The following is a 19,927-nucleotide window of genomic DNA, read 5'->3' on the forward strand; positions in this document are numbered from 1 at the left end:
GAAGATTTTCTCCTTCTGTAGGAATACATAAACAAGGTGAGATTGTGAGCTTTTTATTTATATTTCATATGCTACATCTGTATTTGCCCGCCATGTGGTTTCTGCAGTATGCAGTATATCTGCTAATGACAAATTTAAAGTCTGTGTAAAGGCAATTTAGAGAATTGTTTCTAAACACATTATAAATGTTAAAAATCTATTGCTAAAAACACATTTCAAAGAATGTGAACTGTGTACTGAATTGTAGAGTAGACTGTTGAGCAGTTTTTCACCATTTTTGTGTTCAGGATGTTTTTGGACAGGCCTGAAATCTCCCCTAACACTATAATAACTAGAGGGCATTAGCCTCGGTCATTACCATTAGTCACTACAGTTTGCTAGCTAGCTATTTCTTCATCACATGAATGCATATTTCCTGGTTGCAATAATGTAAAAACAGCTCGGTCATTCATTCAGGTTGTAGTGGTATCGAGTGTTTTTACAACGTGTCATCAATCGGCCATATTGGCGGAACTGAACGTAAAGAATAACTGCTGAAACTGGTCAAATATTGTCATGTTTTAGGCTGTTCTAATCGATCAGACCAGAAAAAAATACATTTGGAGTACTATAGACTGCCAAAAGTTATAACAAATCAAAGAGATGAGTGCAAACAAAATGCATCAAATTGAACCAGGATTTCCAGGCCAAGAATCTTGACAACATTTGTGTTTGTTCTTATCATTTCCGGCCAGGTAGGTGAAATATTAGGCTAATAATTAATACTGCTCGTACATATCTTTACCACCTATTAACTTAAGTTTGTCAAACTATTGCACCCTTTCCTGCTTACTAAGTCCTTCTATGATTTAGCAGTTTTCACGCAGTGGTTTAGACATCATAAATTAGCAGAACAGCTATTCAGTAGTACATTAACCGTACAATAAATGCTGTTGTTTACATCCGAGTATCGCCAACATAGCCGAGCATCCGGGTAACTGACCAAATCGTGAAGTAAGCGCAAACCCTCTATAATAACTAGCACATTAGCATCAGTCATTACTGTTCGTTACTACAGTTTGCTAGCTAGATATGCTTTCGTCACTTAAATGCATCTTACCGGGTTGCGATAATTTACAAAACAGCTCGGTCATTCATTCAGGTTGTAGCGGTATTTGACAGTTGAGAGAGACGGCAGCTTTCCCGCGACTGGGCGTGGTTTCACGCCGACAGCCGACACGCCCCCAGCATTTGAGAGCAGAAAATACTGATTATTTTTTCAAGGGTTTGATAATTTATTTTATTTACTTGGCAAATTTGGCTGGGTGGTTGACAAACTCAGAACACATATTTAGTATTACCATACACAGACTTTAAATATGTATGTATTTGTGAATTTGTTGCCTGTGGGGGGAGTTATTTTGGAAGTCATCCTGGAAAAAATATTTACACCTTTTAATTTTTACATAGAAAAAAACAATTATGTAACGCTATTTAAACAGATCACTGAACTTTAAAACATGTTTGACTGCATTTAGTTAAGATCGTTTTGCATGTAGATAATAAAAACCGGCTACTGATAGTTGTCATTTGAATAATGGGTGAGCAATTACAATAAGTGTCTTGAAGCTCAAAGACAACCAGTGGGACAACCAGTTTAGTTTATGTTTTCATCTGCTCCCAGAAGTCACATGAAACAAATTATTGTATGTGTTATTATGTGTGTCCTGTTTATTTAAGCATTACATTTTGTGTTCAACCTGCAAATTCACTCAACTGTTTTGGGGCAGGGCAATGGGGGAGCTAAACTGAGAGAGTCCGGTTTTATAGATGGCCCTACCCCTCTGCTTGGGATACTGCAAGCTGAGGCCATCAACCTCAAAATAGCCTATTAGATTTACTGCGCAGTGCCTGTGCAATGACATAACCATAATATAAGATGGCCATTCATCCAGCAGGCCATCCAGTTGAGCTTCACCTCTACAGCTGACATTCTCAGACAGAGTAAAGTGTCAACACAAAGCCCTGGACCCTTAAAATATCCTATCATGCTGGGAGGCACAAATGAGATGACATTTACTGATAATGTAGAGCCATATTCATTCATGTTTATACAGACAAACCCACATTCACAAGCTGTGTCATGTACCTCAGAATATGCTAATGACGAGTCTACTCAATATAGGCCTCCTTGATGGCGTGACTTCATTCTCATTATCTGACTTTTTTATGTTTAAGTCAAACATTGTGCTTTTTTAGTTTTGATATTGGCATAAGCGCAGAGGACAAAGGACATGCTTACACACATGCTTACACCTTATCATGTGCTTATATTTGGGTGGCTATTTTAAACTATTCTTCCCACAAGACCCACATTGTGACACTACAGTCAGCTGAGCATTATGGTTTGCTGCTTACTTTCAAACCACTGGGCAATGGAAGTTTCAGAAGGTCACGGATAAAACCATGACCCTTATAGCCAGAGGTCACAGAGTTCATATGACCCTGAGATGGAACCAGTTTGGTAGATGTGTCTATTTTATGACAACAGGTCTGACAAAATCTGTCAGAATCAGTCAGAAAGTCAGAATAACTAAATTATAAACAATAAATAAATGAGAAGTAATGAATAAATAAAACCTAATTAATAAATAATAAATTGCTACTAAAAATAAATCAGTAGATTAACGCCTTGAAAATGATTCTGAGCTGCTGGTATGTAAGTCAGTCTGTAAATCATTTCACATACACTACCAGTCAAAAGTTTTTGAACAGTACGATTTTTAATTTTTTTTTAAAGAAGTCTCTTCTGCTCACCAAGCCTGCATTTATTTGATCCAAAATACAGAAAAAAACAGTAATAATTTGAAATATTTTTACTATTTCTAATAGCTGTTTTCTATTTGAATATATTTTAAAATGTAATGTATTACTGTGATCAAAGCTAAATTTTCAGCATCATTACTCCAGTCTTCAGTGTCATATGATACAGAAATCATTCTAATATGCTGATTATTATTCATTATTATTATTATCAATATTTAAAACAACTGAGTAAATTTTTTTCAGGATTCTTCGATAAATAGAAAGATCCAAAGATCAGCATTTATCTGAAACAAAAAAACTGTGGGGGATTATAGAAATTAATACTTTTATTTTGCAAAGATGATAATAAAGACATTTATAATGTTACAAAAGATTTGCATTTCAGATAAATGCTGTTCTTCTGAACTTTCTATTCATCAAAGACACCTGAAAAAAGTTCAGCTTTAAAATACATTCCAGTAATAAAATAGTATTCCAATAATCTTAAATGGTAAAAAAAAATATTTTAAAATGATACTGTTTTGCTGTACTTTGCATCAAATAAATGCAGGCTTGGTGAACATTAGAGATTTCTTTTAAAAACATTAAAAATCATACTGTTAACTTTTGACTGGTAATGTATTTTTATGCAAATTGTAGGATATTATACACACACACGTACACACTACCATTCAAAAGTGTGGGGTTTGGGGTCAATATGTTTTCTTTTTAAATATAAAAATAAATGTAATAATAATATAATTATTATAATGATTGATTATATTATAAACATTTTTACAGTATATATAAGAATAGAAAACAGTCATTTGAAATTCTTTTTGCTGCATTTTCGATTAAGTAAACACAGCATTAGACACTTCTTTTAAAAACATTAAAAGATCTTACTATCCCCAAACTTTTGAATAGTTGTGTAAATATATTGGTATTTTTATATATTAATAATTCATGTTAATATACACATATTTTAATACATTTTAATGTATTTAAATAACTCATAAACTACATTTCCAGCCTGGATGGAAAAACAGCCACAGAGGCCAGGAGGTCTGGAGTGTTGTTGTCAAGAGCTGTAGGATATGTTTGGAGTCTGTGGGTTTTCCCCTTTCATGTCTGATATGACCTTCGCACCTGGTAACTGATCTACTCTGCCAGTTGTCCGGCTCCCATTTTGGTTCTGTGACTCAGTAGCCACATTCAGAGTCATTTAATTTTAGGCATTGCAACATTCCAGTAAGAAGTGATGTGAGAGGAACAAGCGAGAGCTTGAAATGGGAGGGAACTCATTATAGATAAAGATATACAGTGTTCATAAACTCACGGGTGGGGATATGTGTTCTTCACAGGGGTGATGGGACAGAAACAGGACAAGGAGCTAGGAAAAGAAGACGTCCTGACCAGCACCGTTAGTGACTATGAAATCTTAAACCAAAGTGAGGAGGAAGCACATTCCAACAGCCCAGAAGAAATTGACCACTTGGACACCTCTACACTAGAGTCCCGTTCAGATCACAAACCAACAAGACCTAATGACAACACCACTGAGCCCTCTTTCAACCAGAAAGGAAAAAAGATCAGACAGAGTTATGACACGGATGTTTCGCAGAATCACAGGACACCAAATCCTCAGCTGAGCCTGGCAGGAGGTCCATGTGCCTCAGAATTCAAAACAGTCACAAGCGACGCAACCGCCACAGATATATCTACTGCTGTGGACCAGCAACGACCTGACAAAACAGACGGAATGACTAACAAAACTCACCTCAAGGATACTCCAAACATGTTAGAAGGTTCTCGTCAAGGGGACTCAACAGATGATGGCGCGAGCATTGAGAAGAATGAGAAACAGACACTGTCTGACAGACACAACAGGACGTTAGACGCAAAGATAAGTGGAGATGTTGACATGAGAAGGACATTTTCTTTGGAGTCAGAGAATGCTAGTTTACTTGAAAGACAGCCATTCCATGAAACACGAGTTTCAGAGGACAATGATAAACATGAAATGCAGACCCTAAGTAGAAGGAGAAGTTGTGAAAAGGTCGGACAAAAAGAAAGTCCAGATGAGGACAGATTTGAGTATTTGGACAGAGCTGATTCTCTGTGTCCGGAGACTGCGACTGCTCGTCCATCAGTCACTGGACTCAATTCAAAATCAAGTCGCCCGTGGCTTCGGAGTGTCAATAAGCAAGATAGTTTACGGGGAGACAAAAATATCAGAGGTTCGTCACTATGCGTTTCACAAGAACCCAATGATGCCTCACAGACACCAAAAGAAAATTTTAGAAGCGACCAAAGAAACCCAACTTTCCGTACACCGTTGCTGGGAAAAGAAGAGACTGAATGGGGTGACACTGAAGGTAAGGACAAAATCTTGCATACTTGCTTTGAAGAACCTTGTTTATTAAGATCTAGAGTGACAACATTCGACTCTTTCGACTCTGACACTGAGATTGTTACTGAACCCACAAACGCAGACACAGCTCAAGTCCCGTTGAGGATTGAGGAGGACTTTGAACAAAAGGTATTAAGCACATTCCATCCAGATTTAAGCCAAAGCAAAATGTTGTTTCACACTGAGAAGCAAAATGATGACAAAGGGGCATTCACTGTCATGGAAAAACACTCAACAGTCATGTCATCTGAGAGTTTAACTGAATCCAGTGCTAAAAACGTCCCTGTTAGCAATGCGCCTCACCCAGCCAAAAGGGGCGTGTGGGGAGCAGAAGCACCATGTGTGAAAAGAGACACTGAATGTGTTTATCAAAAAGCGGTTCAGTCGAAATCCACAGAAAGCAGGGAAGAATGTGATGGTCATCTTAATGGAAGACATAATATTTCTTCTTTACTTGAATTATCAGGTGAAAATGGTACATTTCAGATGCATCAGGGCAAAGTCTGTAATCCAAAGATATACAAAATGAATGGCATAAACACAGAAACAGAGGCCAAACAGAATCTCTCCAGCGGTAAAAATCATTTAAACTCTTTTTCTCACTCAGATTTTGAAACCGAACGAGTCACACAGACGGCTTCTTTGCGAAGGGAAAAGGAGCCTCTCTATTTCACAGCTGTGATCACGCCACCACTTCAGATTCATACATTTCCTGATCAGGAGGAGAGGAAGTCATCTGACGTCTCTCATTTGTACGTTCCTCACGCTGAAATACAGAGCATGGTTCCTGACATTCTACCCGAAGATGCTCAGACAGAGAAAAAGCCCAAAATCAAAGGACCACCACCACCTGTTCCGAAGAAACCAAAGAATCCGTTTAAAAAAGCTGCTGGGCGCAAGGAACCTGCTTCTCATTCCACAGATGAGCCGAGCAGATATTCAGACCTACTGCTCAGAAATATTAAAATGGGCAGAAGGCAGGCGGCACTGCAGTCTGTTGAGGATTTAAATACGCATACATCAAGTCTTGATATGTCACCTTATTTTACTGAGTCCCCATTTTACATGTGCATGCCCTTAGAGCCTGAGGCTGCTGATATTCCAAGATATTATTTACTTCCATATGATGAAATTGTTGCACCTGACTGCGATAACTTGACAGAAACTGTCGATGATAAAGAACTAGCAGAAATGGATATGTCTCAGCTGAGACCATTGTTAAAAAAAAAGGCAAAAATAAAGGGCCCACCACCACCTGTACCAAAGAAGCCTCAAAATCCATTTGCTAAAACAGACACAGAGAAGAACCAACCATGCAAAGACACTGATTTGGAAAACCTGGAACAGCCTTTGAAATATGGTAGACGTGACTCTGAAAGCTACATGATGGACATTGAGGATGAGGAAGAGTCTAAACCCACCGCGCTCCCAACTAGATATCCTTACGCCGCCCGTCGAATTCCGAGCAGCGATTCTTCTGCTTCAGAGGAAAACGAAGTGTCCAGATACAGGCCCGTCTCTGAGCTCATCAGAGACAGCAACAAAATCCAGGAGAAAGTGATACATCACAGCAGGACAAACATAATGGAAGCCAGGCCAGATGTGACTGTGGGAAGCCAAAGTCTAAAAGTATCGCAGATGAAGAGAGCCTTTGATGTACAAACATCTCCCCATAAAATGGAAAGAAGATCCTCGCCAAAGAAAGGTAAGACAGGTTTTCCAGCTGATTGCATTCCTAGTTTTCATACAGTCTACAACTGATAAGGTTATAGAGAAGCTTGGTCAGATTTCAGTGGGTTATGAATATAAAAAATATATTTATATACATGAAGACTTATCAGAACAATGTTAGAGTTAATGATAGTGTAATGACATTAATTAAATTTGCTTACAGCAATAGTTTACCTAATTTAGGTTCATTCTACTTTGCAAATATGGGTAAGAAATCATTAGACTAATCATGATTCTTTTATGATATTGACAGCTACACTCTTAAAAATAAAGGTGCTTTAAAAGGTTCTTATAGCGATGCCATAAAAGAACCATTTTTGGTTCCACAAAGAACAATTCAGTCCAAGGTTCTTTAAAGAACCATCTCTTTCTTACCTTTTTATAATCTGAAGAACCCTCTTTCGCCACAAAGAACCTTTTGTTCAAATCTTAAAGGTTTATGGAACCATTTAGACAAAAAAGGTTCTTCTATGACATTGTGAAGCACCTTTATTTTTAAGAGTGTAAAATGCTGGGTTAAAAACAACTGGGGGAAATATGGACAAACTCAGCGGTTGGGTTAAATTTAGTATTTAAAAAACTATGGTGAACCCAAAGTAGGTTGTAAATTAAAAATCAGACAAATAATTGCTAAAGGCATCAGCAATAATAAAAAGGTGAATATTGTGAATATTTATTAATAAGCAATTAAAAAAATGTTTATTGTTTAATTATTATTTATTTTATTTAATAATAAATGTTCATTTATTGAACATATTAATAAATGTTAATTTCCAACCTATTTAGGTTCATTTTAAGCAAGAAATATAGTAATTTTAAGCAATAGTTTAGTTAAATAAAACTACCCAGAAGGCTGGGTTAAACATGTAACCCAACTGCTTAGTCAAAACAATCCAATCGCTGGGTTTGTCCATATTTTGGGTTGTTTCTAACCCAGCATTTTAAAACAACACAGTTTTGTAAAATAAAAGTGTTAATATTTTCTTTCAAACTGTCAAGAAAATACAGTATTGGTGTCTTTTTGTGGACTTTTACTTTGCCATTGTCGCTTTTAGCTCACTCACTTCTTTTCTCTGCAACTGCTTTGAAATAGTATATTTCTTGTGAAAAGCACTCTAAAAAATACATATGTGACCCTGGATCACAAAACCAGTCATAAGGGCCAATTTTTTTTAAATTTATTATACATAACCTGAAAGTTGAATAAATAAGCTTTCCATTGATGTATGGTTTGTTAGAATAGGACAATATTTGGTCGAGATATCAATATTGAATATTGAATATCTGGAGTCTGACGGTGCAAAAAAACTAAAATATTGAGAAAATTGCCTTTAAAGTTGTCCAAATAAAGTTCTTAACAATGTATATTACTAATCAAAAATTAAGTTTTCATATATTTACAGTAGGAATTTTACAAAATATCTTCATGGAACATGATCTTTACTTAATTTCCTAATGATTTTTGCCATAAAAGAAAAATCTATAATTTTGACCCATATAATGTATTTTTGGCTATTGCTACAAATATACCCCAGCGACTTAAGACTGGTTTTGTGGTCCAGGGTCTTGAAAAAAAAATTCTCTTCAGGGTTACACATTTAAACGTCGTCTAATAGTGGATTAAGAAATACACAAAAATAATATTTAAAAAATTTAGTGCAATAATAAAGCCAATTATGTCATTTTGTTCACAACATCTACACAACATTCGTTCTCACACATTATAAATTGCTCCTTATACATAAAAACATGCAGTCAAATCTAAATTTATTCAGACACCTTCAACATTTCTCACATTATCACAGTTTATTCGCTATAGCTTGGAAATGGTAACAAAAAATGATAAGAACATTGTCAGAACAAATTCATCTCGTTAATGTCAGATAACTTTGATATAAAGGTATGTAATGAATTAGGCTGAATAGCTTTCAGCTGCCAGCTGTTAAATTTAAGTACACAATTAGAAAATATCAATTTAGGTCATCCAATTACCAAGCAATGCTTAATTGTGTTCAGTCTGTGGTGTGAAAAGTTTGCATTAAGCAAAACATGGTCAGGTCAAAGTGTCTGAATAATTTTTGGTCCCAAATTGTTATCAATTTTTGGGTGTAATATGTCACAGTTGACTTTATTTTGCTATCCTCACTTACATAAACTATAGTGTCCTGCACCCACTAGTAAAAAATATATATTAAAAAATTATATCTGGTGTCTGAAATTGTTGACTGTATTTGTCTTTGTATTTCAGAAAGGAGGTCCCTTAGATCATAATGTCTGGGTTCCTTGGTATCCCAAAGTTTGAAAAGCACTACACCACACTGAAACAGAAAAATAAGTTTCCAAATTAGATTTTAGAGCACATATTGCACTTTGTAACATAATCCAACATGAGCATGACTTCATCCTTTTTCACTCTTAACATAATTACCAGTGTCCTGTAACATTATCAGCTCCGTTGAAGGCAAAGCACAACGTGTTTAAACGAACAAGATGGAAAAGCTGCTTGGGATCAAGGTAGTGTTCGCAATGGAGAGATGCTCAAGAGCCTTTCCATTTATAAAATGACCTTACCGATTAAACCACAGCAACCTGTCAGCCGGTAGGGTACAGTTTGTACCATTACTTCTCATTCACACACAGAACTGATGTCCATGTAGGAGGACATGAGGAGGAGGGGAGGGGAGAGGAGAACAAGGGCGTTTTCTCCCGTTCATTCAGAATAAAGGAGAGGAGGGAAGCTATTGTGGCTAGCCGCAATTCACTGAGACAGTCACCAGCACAACTGAATCTGTGAGAAAATAAATTAATGCTTTGAATTTGACGCTCTGAGAGACGTAGTACTGATAAAGGTAAGCGTTTTGCGTTTGCTCATATTAATGCAAGGCAGGTCAGTGGTGCAATAGCCTCTACTGGAATGCTAGCTCGATTTTAGCAAGCATCACTGATTTAAAACAAGCTCTGCAAACTGCTAGTACCTCAACGAAAAAAAAACTTGCGCTCTTGCATGTGCATTTGCTGGCCTTTCGGCACATTTTGCAGCATTTTCTGCCTGTTTATTATCTTGCATATGGCGAGATAAGGGGAAATAGTGAGATATTAATTGAAAGTTGACCATCATGACCTGTGCCGGGTAGATAGCACGCCTCCACTTCAAAGCGGCACGTCGCATTTCGCCAGCGCATGCAAAGAAATACACGCACGGCTCAAAACAAGCTGCATTACTGATGCTTTTTCAGCTGTTTTCATTCATTTGTTCGGTTAGCGGTTAGCTCATTTTCTCACACCAGCAGAAGCCAGTCCATCTATCGATTATGTCATGTTTTATCATTCCCACTCTTGCACTACAGGCGAATATCTTTCTCTCATCCGTGCATATGTTTCCTCTTTTACTCTATATTTTAATTGATCTAGAAATGTAAGTGGAGTGTGAGATTTTTTTTTTTCGCCGGGATGCTCATCATCATCAATAACGCAGCTCGGCCATTAGAAAGCAAACACACACACACACACACACACACACACACCACACACCGCCATACATCTGACCTATTTCCAAAAGCACAACCGTGACTTTATTGTGATGACTACATTTTATTCTCCCTAACACTGATGTTTGGAATCGGGTTTGTTTGTTATTAGTGTCCTTAATGGCGGTAGATGTTATTTATGAAGACACCGCCATCAATCAGGGCCCTACCAGTTTATCTCAGCCAGTGTTTCAGATAATGCTCATAATGGATTAATAAAGGCGACTCAAACAACCAGTGATTATTAATGTGTAATTATGAATATCAATTTGTTTTGCAGTATATCATGCACTTTACAACACTGGTTAGGAATAAGCACACTGGTTGTTTCTCAAAATCTGCCTAACTAGACAGCATTTTTAGCATCACACTGTAGATGTGTGCATTAATTTTTGGGCATCTTTGGTGTGTGTTGCTTATTAATGCTGTCTTTTTGACAGCCCATTAGGTTTTGATCTAGGAATTCACTGTCTTTATCCTGGTTGATTAATAAACAGTACAACTTTATATCTGTTCAAGAAAGAGAATGTTTAATTTTGTATTCTATATACAATGCATGAAATTTCATAGACTGTAACAAATTTGTTCACGTGAACTAAAATATGTGACCACAAAACCAGTCAAAATCACATGGGTATATTTGTAGCAATAGCCAACAATACATCAACTTTTCTTTTATGCCAAAAATCATTGTAAAATTCCTACCATAAATATATAAAACTTAATTTTTGATTAGTAATATGCATTGCTAAGAACTTCATTTGGAAAACTTTAAAGGCGATTTTCTCAATATTTTGATTAATTTTTTTTTAAATTTTTAAATTAATGTGCACCCTTAGATTCCAGATTTTCAAATAGTTAAATTTCGGCCAAATATTGTCATAACCTAACAAACCACACATCAGTGCTTACGTATTCAGCTTCAGATGATATATAAACTGACCCTTATGACTGGTAACAACCCACTTTTTGTAGTACAAACTAATAAAAATAGTTTATTAATCAAATATAGGATATTTAAATTTTTATCAATAAGTCACTTTAGTTTCTTATTAGGGCTGCACGATTATAATTGTTGATTATTCCCTTGAAATTGTAATTGCGATTATTCATTAAGATTATCACAATTTACACTGAACGGTGTTTTGAATCGCTTTATACCATTGTTTGAAGCAACTGCATGCCACATTTTTAATATATAGTTTCTTCTTTAAATGTAAAAAAAGAAAAAATTCAAAAATTAAAACAATGAGAAAAAAAATCCTTAAGATAACCTGTAGGAAAAATACACACTCTCTCTTTCTCTTTCTCTCTCTCTCACACACACACATACCTTAAGAAGGCAGAATAATGTAAGTGGATTTTTTTTTGTAATTGTGCCTTTGAACGATTACATAATTGTGGCATCTGTAATTGTAATCATGATTAGAAATTTGATTAATTGTGCAGCCCTATTTCTTATTACTGTAATTAATTAATTACTTATTACTTATTTAGTAATTTAAACCATCAGTCGTTAGAGTATGTATTTCTCATATCGAGATGAATGTTTCTACATAGACACGGAAAACTGCATTTGACTTCTCTCCTTGTCTTTATGGAGAAGTGCATATACAGAGTGAAATGGAAAACCGATTCCCAGTGCTGTCTAGCTGACTGCTCATCTTGCCCTAATATGATACACTGTCAATATTAAGTCTGAAAGCAAAAGAAAAACATTGAAAATGCATTCATATGTCTGCCAATAAGAATGTGTTGTACAGCATAATATTACTGTCAGGTATTTAAATGTTGAATAAATAAAGTACTGTTGTAAATATTGTAAGTGAAAACAAAGTATTTCTCTTGTGTTTTCAGAGATGATCAGACGAGTGGTACGACAGAGTAAATTCCGTCATGTGTTCGGTCAGGCGGTGAAGAATGACCAGTGCTATGATGACATTAGGGTTTCACGGGTTACCTGGGACAGTGCCTTTTGTGCAGTAAACCCCAAATTTGTTGCTATTATTGTGGAAGCTAGTGGGGGTGGAGCTTTCCTTGTTCTGCCTCTGCAAAAGGTAAGGAATAAGCGCGTATACCCTAAATGTTCACTCAGCATTTATGCAGTTAGTCATTTAAATAATCTGAGCTGGGCAGAATTATGCAAGATGTGGCATAAATTCATGCTCCTGAATAAATTCACGTTTCCTGTTTGCAGACGGGTCGTATTGACAAGGCCTACCCCACTGTTTGTGGTCACACGGGCCCTGTGCTGGACATCGACTGGTGCCCACACAATGATCATGTCATTGCCAGCGGCTCTGAAGATTGTACAGTAATGGTACGTTCAGCTCCTTCACTACATTCTTTCATGCTTGGAAATTCAAGAGAGTGATTATTATGAAAATATTTGCATTTTTGTCACACAGGTGTGGCAGATCCCTGAAAACGGCCTCACCACAGCTCTTTCTGAGCCAGTCGTGGTTTTAGAGGGTCACTCCAAGAGGGTGGGCATCGTGACGTGGCATCCAACAGCCCGCAATGTTCTGCTAAGTGCAGGTAAGAGATTTTAAAACCCTTACGTTTATCATCTTGAACATCAAAAACATGTTTTATGCATAATAAGTGAATAATCACAAAACCAATTTTGTCTTCCCTCCTCTGTTAGGATGCGATAATCTCATCATCATTTGGAACGTGGGCACAGGAGAAGCTCTGATCAACCTGGAGGACATGCATCCTGACGTGATCTTCAGCGTCTGCTGGAGTCGCAACGGCAGCCTCATTTGTACCGCGTGCAAGGATAAGAAAGTGCGCGTTATTGATCCACGCAAGGGGAAGATCATTGCGGTAAGTGAAAACATCTCAGAATTACATCAAAGGCTCTTTATTTTCACAGTTCTTTGTGTCTCACTGGGATTGATGACTCACAGGAGAAGGATAAGGCCCATGAGGGGGCACGGCCCATGAGGGCCATCTTTCTGGCTGATGGAAACATCTTCACCACCGGTTTCAGTCGTATGAGTGAGCGGCAGCTGGCCTTATGGAATCCAGTAAGCCAACTTTCACATTTTTGAAAAATTAAGATGCTTTTATGCACTTATTAAATATTTTGATGTGCATCTGTTTAAGAAAAACATGGAGGACCCCATATCAGTGCACGAAATGGACACCAGCAATGGAGTGTTGCTTCCCTTCTATGACCCTGACACTAATGTGGTCTACCTGTGTGGAAAGGTAAGCAAATTTTTATGTGACCCTGCATGAGTTCAGCTATACTGTGTTAATAATTAATGCTGTACATCTTCATTTTTGTGTTTAATTAGGGCTGGGCAATACGGCCAAAAAAATGTTCATGATAACATTTTTCATATCAGCTGATATCCCAATATATTTCAAATATTTATTTATTGTAACGTCTTTTTTATATGGTGAAATTTAATTCAAAGAACAATTTATCTTCCATAGTAGCATATATTTAGATCATAACCCTAAAAGCACACATACATACATCACAGAGACGTCTATTTGACGTCTACATTTACATCTCCAAGAGGTATTTTTTGCAAAAGTGTTTGTTCATCTGCAATACGTCTATAGGACGTTTCCTATCAGATGTCAAATAGACATCTATTAGATGTCTTTAAGATGTTTATGAATTAAAATGTATGTAAAACTGACATCTTACAGACGTCTGTCAGATGTTTGTACACAGCAGATGCTTTCCAGATCAAGTGATCTTTAACAGACATCTTGCAGACTTACCTGTGCTGTCTGGGGATACACAGTTAAAACCACATATATAGCAATTCAATACTATGGTAAAACAAAATATAACTGTATGTTTTCTATTTGTATAAAAAAACAGTTGTCTAAATACATTTAGTATAAATGCACAAAAACTATACCTTAATCACAAAAAATACTGTAATTATATTTTATTATACATTTAATATATTTATTATTTGTGTACATCAATAATATAATAATAAATAATCCCAGATAGCACAGGTACGTCTGCAAGATGTCTGTTGAAGATCTCTTGATCTGGAAAGCATCTTCTGTATACAAACATCTGACAGACGTCTGTAAGATGTCAGTTTTACATGCATTCTAAATCATAAACATCTTAAAGACATCTAATAGACGTCTATTTGGCATCTGATAGGAATTGTTCTATAGACGTATTGCAGATGAACAAACACTCTAAAAATACATCTTGCAGATGTAAATGCAGACATCAAATAGACGCCTTTGTGATGTACGTGTGCTATCAGGGATAATATAATAATATATAAATATAATAACCCAATTTGTACATGTACGTCTGCAAGATGTCTGTTAAAGATCACTTGATCTGGAGAGCATCTGTTGTGTACAAACATATGACAGAAATCTTTCAGATGTCAGTTTTACAAACATTCTAAATCATAAACATCTTAAAGACATCTAATAGACGTCTATTTGACATCTGATAGGAAACGTCCTACAGACGTATTGCAGATGAACAAATAATAAAAAATAAATATATCTAAAAAATATATCTTGCAGACGTCCAATAGACATTTCCGTGATGTACGTGTGCTATCAGGGAATATAATAAAATTCGCAATGAATATATTTCTGCCACAATACCGTTAGTGTTACTACAGTAAATTCATGGTAAATAATGGCAATTTGTAGATTAAAAAGTCTTCTTACTGTATTGTTGCACACATTGTTTCTCCTTTTTGTCAGCGCTGTTTCATCTGGCTTTAAACTAGTTTAAAATCACTAAGTAAACGCTGTTTAGTGGTCGAGTGACTGAGACTTTCAGCGAGTAAGCGCATCTGCTCTAGTAAGCTCTGCACTGCACTTTGAGCCGAACGGATAACTGCTCTGTGTGGCGTGGTTCAAATGAGTAGCGTTGTTTCGTTCCGTTCTTGCCACGTAAACTTTGTATTGAACATTTATCAAGCTCTTGTTATCGTTTTATTGAGGTAAATTATATCACAATAATTATCATTATCATTTTATTGGCCAACCCCAATTTTAATTAAGTTTATGTTAATATAACAAAATTTGAATAATTTGGGCCCCCTAGAATCTGAGAACCACTGGCTTTTCCTCAATAGTATGACGTCATACAAGTGAATATTAAAAATATCTGTTTTCTGTTTCAGGGTGACAGCAGTATCCGTTACTTCGAGATCACAGACGAGGCGCCGTATGTGCACTACCTCAACACGTTTTCCAGCAAGGAGCCCCAAAGAGGCATGGGCTACATGCCTAAAAGAGGCCTAGATGTCAACAAGTGCGAGATAGCTAGGTATGCACTATTTGCACAGGTATTATTTTTGAAAATAGAAAACAGACATAAGGTTTTCAGGAAGTGTGTGTGACCTAGATCAATTAAAATGATCTGTTTGAGGTGCTAATGGACATGTCAGAATCTGGATATTTTTGAGAAACTAAATTGACTTCAGAGCAGCATTGTTGTGATTATGGCTCTGGGCAGTGTGAAAGGACTGATACTCTACTCATGCTTCTAGGTTGATTTTATGTCTCCAGTAGGGGGAGGCATTACCCTGTCATTGACTATAAAATCTAATGAGATGGCAATGTGGCACTGATCATGCTGTGGCTTTTAAAGGTCATTGAAATGTTATTTGACAACTAATGATCAATGTAAGGATCATTAACTGTAGCATTTATTCTGTCATAAGGGTGTACATTCTGTGTTTAATCACTGTTTTTTTTTTAATACAGATTTTTTAACATTTTCATAGCAATTGTTAGATTTATCTCTTTGTTTACATATGTGGCATTAAATTGTATATCGAGATAGATGCAGAGAGGTCATCTTTTCTATTTTATTTTATGTTATAATGTAATTTATTCCTGTGATAGTGAAGCTGAATTTTCAGCAATTATTACTCCAGTCTTTAGTGTCTCATGATCCTTCACAAATCATTCTAATATGCTGATTTGGTGCTCAAAGAACATATTATTATTCATGTATTATCAAAATCTGATTTATGTATGTAGTTTGTTTTTTTTAAGATGGTGCTTAGTACCATAGCACCAATAACATGTCTGTTGTTTCTCACAGGTTTTATAAACTTCATGAAAGAAAGTGTGAGCCAATTATCATGACTGTCCCTAGAAAGGTACTTTTCATTGTCTTGTGTTTGTTGCTTATATAATCATTCTGTATGAATTTGTTATTCTTCAATATATTCAGAAAAAAATCAGTTACTAAAACAATGATCGTTTACCAGCAAAACTCAGTCAAAAGTGATTTAATAGTCATTATTGGATGAAGAAAAGGAGAGGCGCTTGGTTTTAATTAACATTACAGCAGCAGATGCTTTTTAGAGAAAACAAATAGCATGAATCCAAAATACTCATTACGGTATTTCCTGTCTTCTGTTTTTGGCAGTCAGACCTCTTTCAGGACGACCTCTATCCGGACACAGCGGGTCCCGACCCGGCGCTAGAGGCTGAGGAGTGGTTTGAAGGCAAGAACGGCGAACCGATCCTGATCTCGCTCAAACACGGTTACGTTCCGGGCAAGAACCGCGACCTCAAAGTAGTCAAGAAAAACGTGCTGGATAACAAGGCACCCAAGAAGGTGGAGGAGCCAGCAACTCCTCAGAAACCCGCCTCTCCTCAGCTAACTAGAGTAAGGGTGATGCCTTATTGAGTCTTTCTTATTTTTCCTACTAATAGTTGGTGATTAGGTAACATTTTCCTATTTCTTTGTTCTGCTTCACAGAAGAATGAAGTGAAGTTAGAGGAGCTGCTGCGAGAAGTCAAGTCCCTTAGAGATCTGGTCACGCTGCAGGACAGGAGAATCGCCAAACTGGAAGAGCAAGTGGCTAAAGTGGCAATCTAAGACACTGGTGGTTGGTCTGAGCCATAGCGTCAATACGGAGAAAGAGAGATTCAGTTGGGCAGGGGGGGCAGTCACTGCCAAAATGTCTCAATTTGACTCGATCATTCCGCTTGGTGTTTCTCACAAGGACAACTTCAAGCAACATTCCAAGATGGACTTTTACTTTTTGTCAAGTCTCCCCCAAGCATTCGCATAGCAGAAGCAAAATTGTGGCAATGAGTGCTCACTGGTTTTAACTGATGTTTTACATTTTGTTAAAGATTTTCTTACTTCTTTTGTTATTGTAACATTGTTTCCATAAGTATTCTGATATTAACCGGTATGTTACAGAGTGTCGTTGTATATACACATCAGTATTTCTCTTTCCTTTTTGTTGTGCTGCCAAATTTGAGGCGATGCAGTCGCCTCTCCTTTTATTTCTACTTTTATATGTTTTTCCCAGTTGTAGATAGTGGCTTATTGAAAAACAAGACATACTATTCAAAGTGGGACATCAGCAGAAAAGGCAGAACTGTGTGGATGTGATTTTAAAGTGATTGTAAAGGCAACTAATCATAGATGATAAGGATACGATTTAGTGAAATCTAAGAAACGTTCATAACCATTCAAATTCAACAAATCAGCCCCTTGTGATGATCATGAGCACTGGAGTATTAAGCACATAGTCATTTTCTCCATTGGCTGCTTTGAGATCGTAATTGAATATAAAGCATCCAACAACAGGGTTTTTCAAAATATAACACAATCAGTTACAGTATATCCAGAAGCAATAACGTCATGTTGCAGAATGAATGTGAACGTAAAGCTAAACCTGTTAGACTTTGGCAAGTATTGTTGAAAATGCATTTCTCATGCATATTCTTCATAAATCAAAAACCTACCGCTGTAACCTGATAGTAATTATGAAATTACTGTTGCACCTCAGGAAATCAATCACTCAGAATTCAGAAACATTGGATGCTCAACTCTCGCCATTTGCATGATGTTTTTGCCACAGAAATAGTACCTTATTTTGATTAGGAAATGGCTATTTTTTTGCTGTCATGATCCATTTTTTCCAGTTTGCCCCCGCATTGGAATTATTCTTATGTTACAGAATATTGGGCTGACACATCATGCTCTGATAAATGAACTTGGCTTTAAGAGGCAGTGGCTACCTGCAGGCTCTTCTGATGTACATGTACTGTAAATGTATTGGTGCCTCTACTATGTGTGTTTCTGGTTTTAGACAGACCTCATCAGTTGACCGCTGCTGGAGGACAACATCCATGAATCTGAGCACTTATCTGTGTCCTGAACAGTCTTGTGCATGCATTCCAAACTTCACCTAAAATAAACAAAAGTTGACTCTACAATAAATCTTTTCATTCATAATTCTTCATGAAGTCTGCAGTCAGTTTCTTGTTTGTAGGACTGTTTGCAATGATGTCATGAAACTGAATGACCAAAATGTGTTTATGTTTACCAATATAAAAAGTTGATGAATACTTGATTATGATTAGTCAATGCTGTCTTTTATTGGTCATATATTTTCTAATATTCCCCATTATCAATGACAATGCTGTATATCAGTCTGCTCTTTCAGGGAACTGAAATATCTTGTGACATTATTATTGATTGTAATGAAAATGACTGCAGAGATTTTGACAGGTATTGTTGTCTTATACCACGGTCTGTCTGAATACTCTATTCTGATTTGCTGGCAGGTATGTATTAAATGAGCAATATCACACTCGTAGACGTAAGATATGGATGTATATTGGCACGGCTGTGATTTGACCATAGGTAATCACAGCATGTCGATATACAGCCATATCTCACGTCTATTAACGTGATAATGCGTTAATACAACAGAGTGTGTAAATACATAAGGAACAACAACAGAGTGTCTTTAAAAACTATTTTTTTGTGCAGAACTACTTCCTTCCGCCACAGATTTAAATATAAATTTGACAGTTTAAGAGCTGAGCCGAAGCCTAATTCGGCCTAAAAGCAGTGTATTATGTGTAGTAGAGTATTGATTACCTTCATCTGATACAGCATTCATTCTTCAGCTCAATCTCATATTCGCAATAAAACATTAGTTTGAATATCTTTGTCCTTACGTTAATATCCTTTCATCTGTTAAGTGTGATTTCTGACGATAGGACAGAAAACAGTAAAAATACAAAGTAAAAATAACTTCCGTTTATAACAGCGTTTATTTTTCAATATAAAAGTCTTTACTACTGACTTGTAAAAACAGTCTTTGTCACCTTCTAATGGCAGAACAATGTAACTAAAATCTAAAATTATTGCTCTGGAACAAATAATAGATTAATAAGACCAAAGACAGCCCGTTAGATTTACCAGAAACAAATTGTATCTCATGTTTATCCTTTATAGAGACATCAGAGACAGCAGTAAATTCCAGAAGATCAGGTCGAGGTGAAGCTTTTCTCGGCGGGTTCATGAGCGCTGAATGGCCGCTAAAACCTGGAGCTCACGTGTCTGAAAATGTCAACGCAAATTTTTGAATAGACATTATCTTCATAACAAACTGCATACTTGAACTATAAACAAGTATATTCTCACTTGAAAGCCTCTTTTTTTGGGCGTCCATCATGACACTCGTTG

General features: G+C 36.5%; 1 protein-coding gene across 4 annotated transcripts; it reads left to right on the forward strand.

The window, feature by feature from the left end:
• Positions 1-4,139: 4,139 nt before the first annotated feature.
• On the forward strand, positions 4,140-18,690 carry coro1cb (coronin, actin binding protein, 1Cb). Of its 4 annotated transcripts, none has more exons than XM_051110356.1 (12): positions 4,140-5,162; positions 5,280-6,902; positions 12,313-12,512; positions 12,653-12,775; positions 12,864-12,993; positions 13,103-13,284; positions 13,368-13,487; positions 13,567-13,671; positions 15,597-15,742; positions 16,526-16,583; positions 16,856-17,098; positions 17,192-18,690. In XM_051110356.1, exons 1-12 carry the CDS (start codon positions 4,154-4,156, stop codon positions 17,309-17,311), a joined length of 4,059 nt encoding a protein of 1,352 aa, XP_050966313.1. In that variant the 5' UTR covers positions 4,140-4,153; the 3' UTR covers positions 17,312-18,690. The 4 variants fall into 4 exon arrangements, with proteins under 4 accessions (XP_050966313.1, XP_050966314.1, XP_050966312.1 ...); XM_051110357.1 differs by having other exon boundaries at positions 5,805-6,902; XM_051110355.1 differs by having other exon boundaries at positions 4,140-6,902.
• The last annotated feature ends 1,237 nt before the right edge of the window (positions 18,691-19,927 follow it).

This window comes from Labeo rohita, chromosome 5 (assembly GCF_022985175.1).
Source record: "Labeo rohita strain BAU-BD-2019 chromosome 5, IGBB_LRoh.1.0, whole genome shotgun sequence".
In the NCBI taxonomy this organism is placed as follows: domain Eukaryota; kingdom Metazoa; phylum Chordata; class Actinopteri; order Cypriniformes; family Cyprinidae; genus Labeo; species Labeo rohita.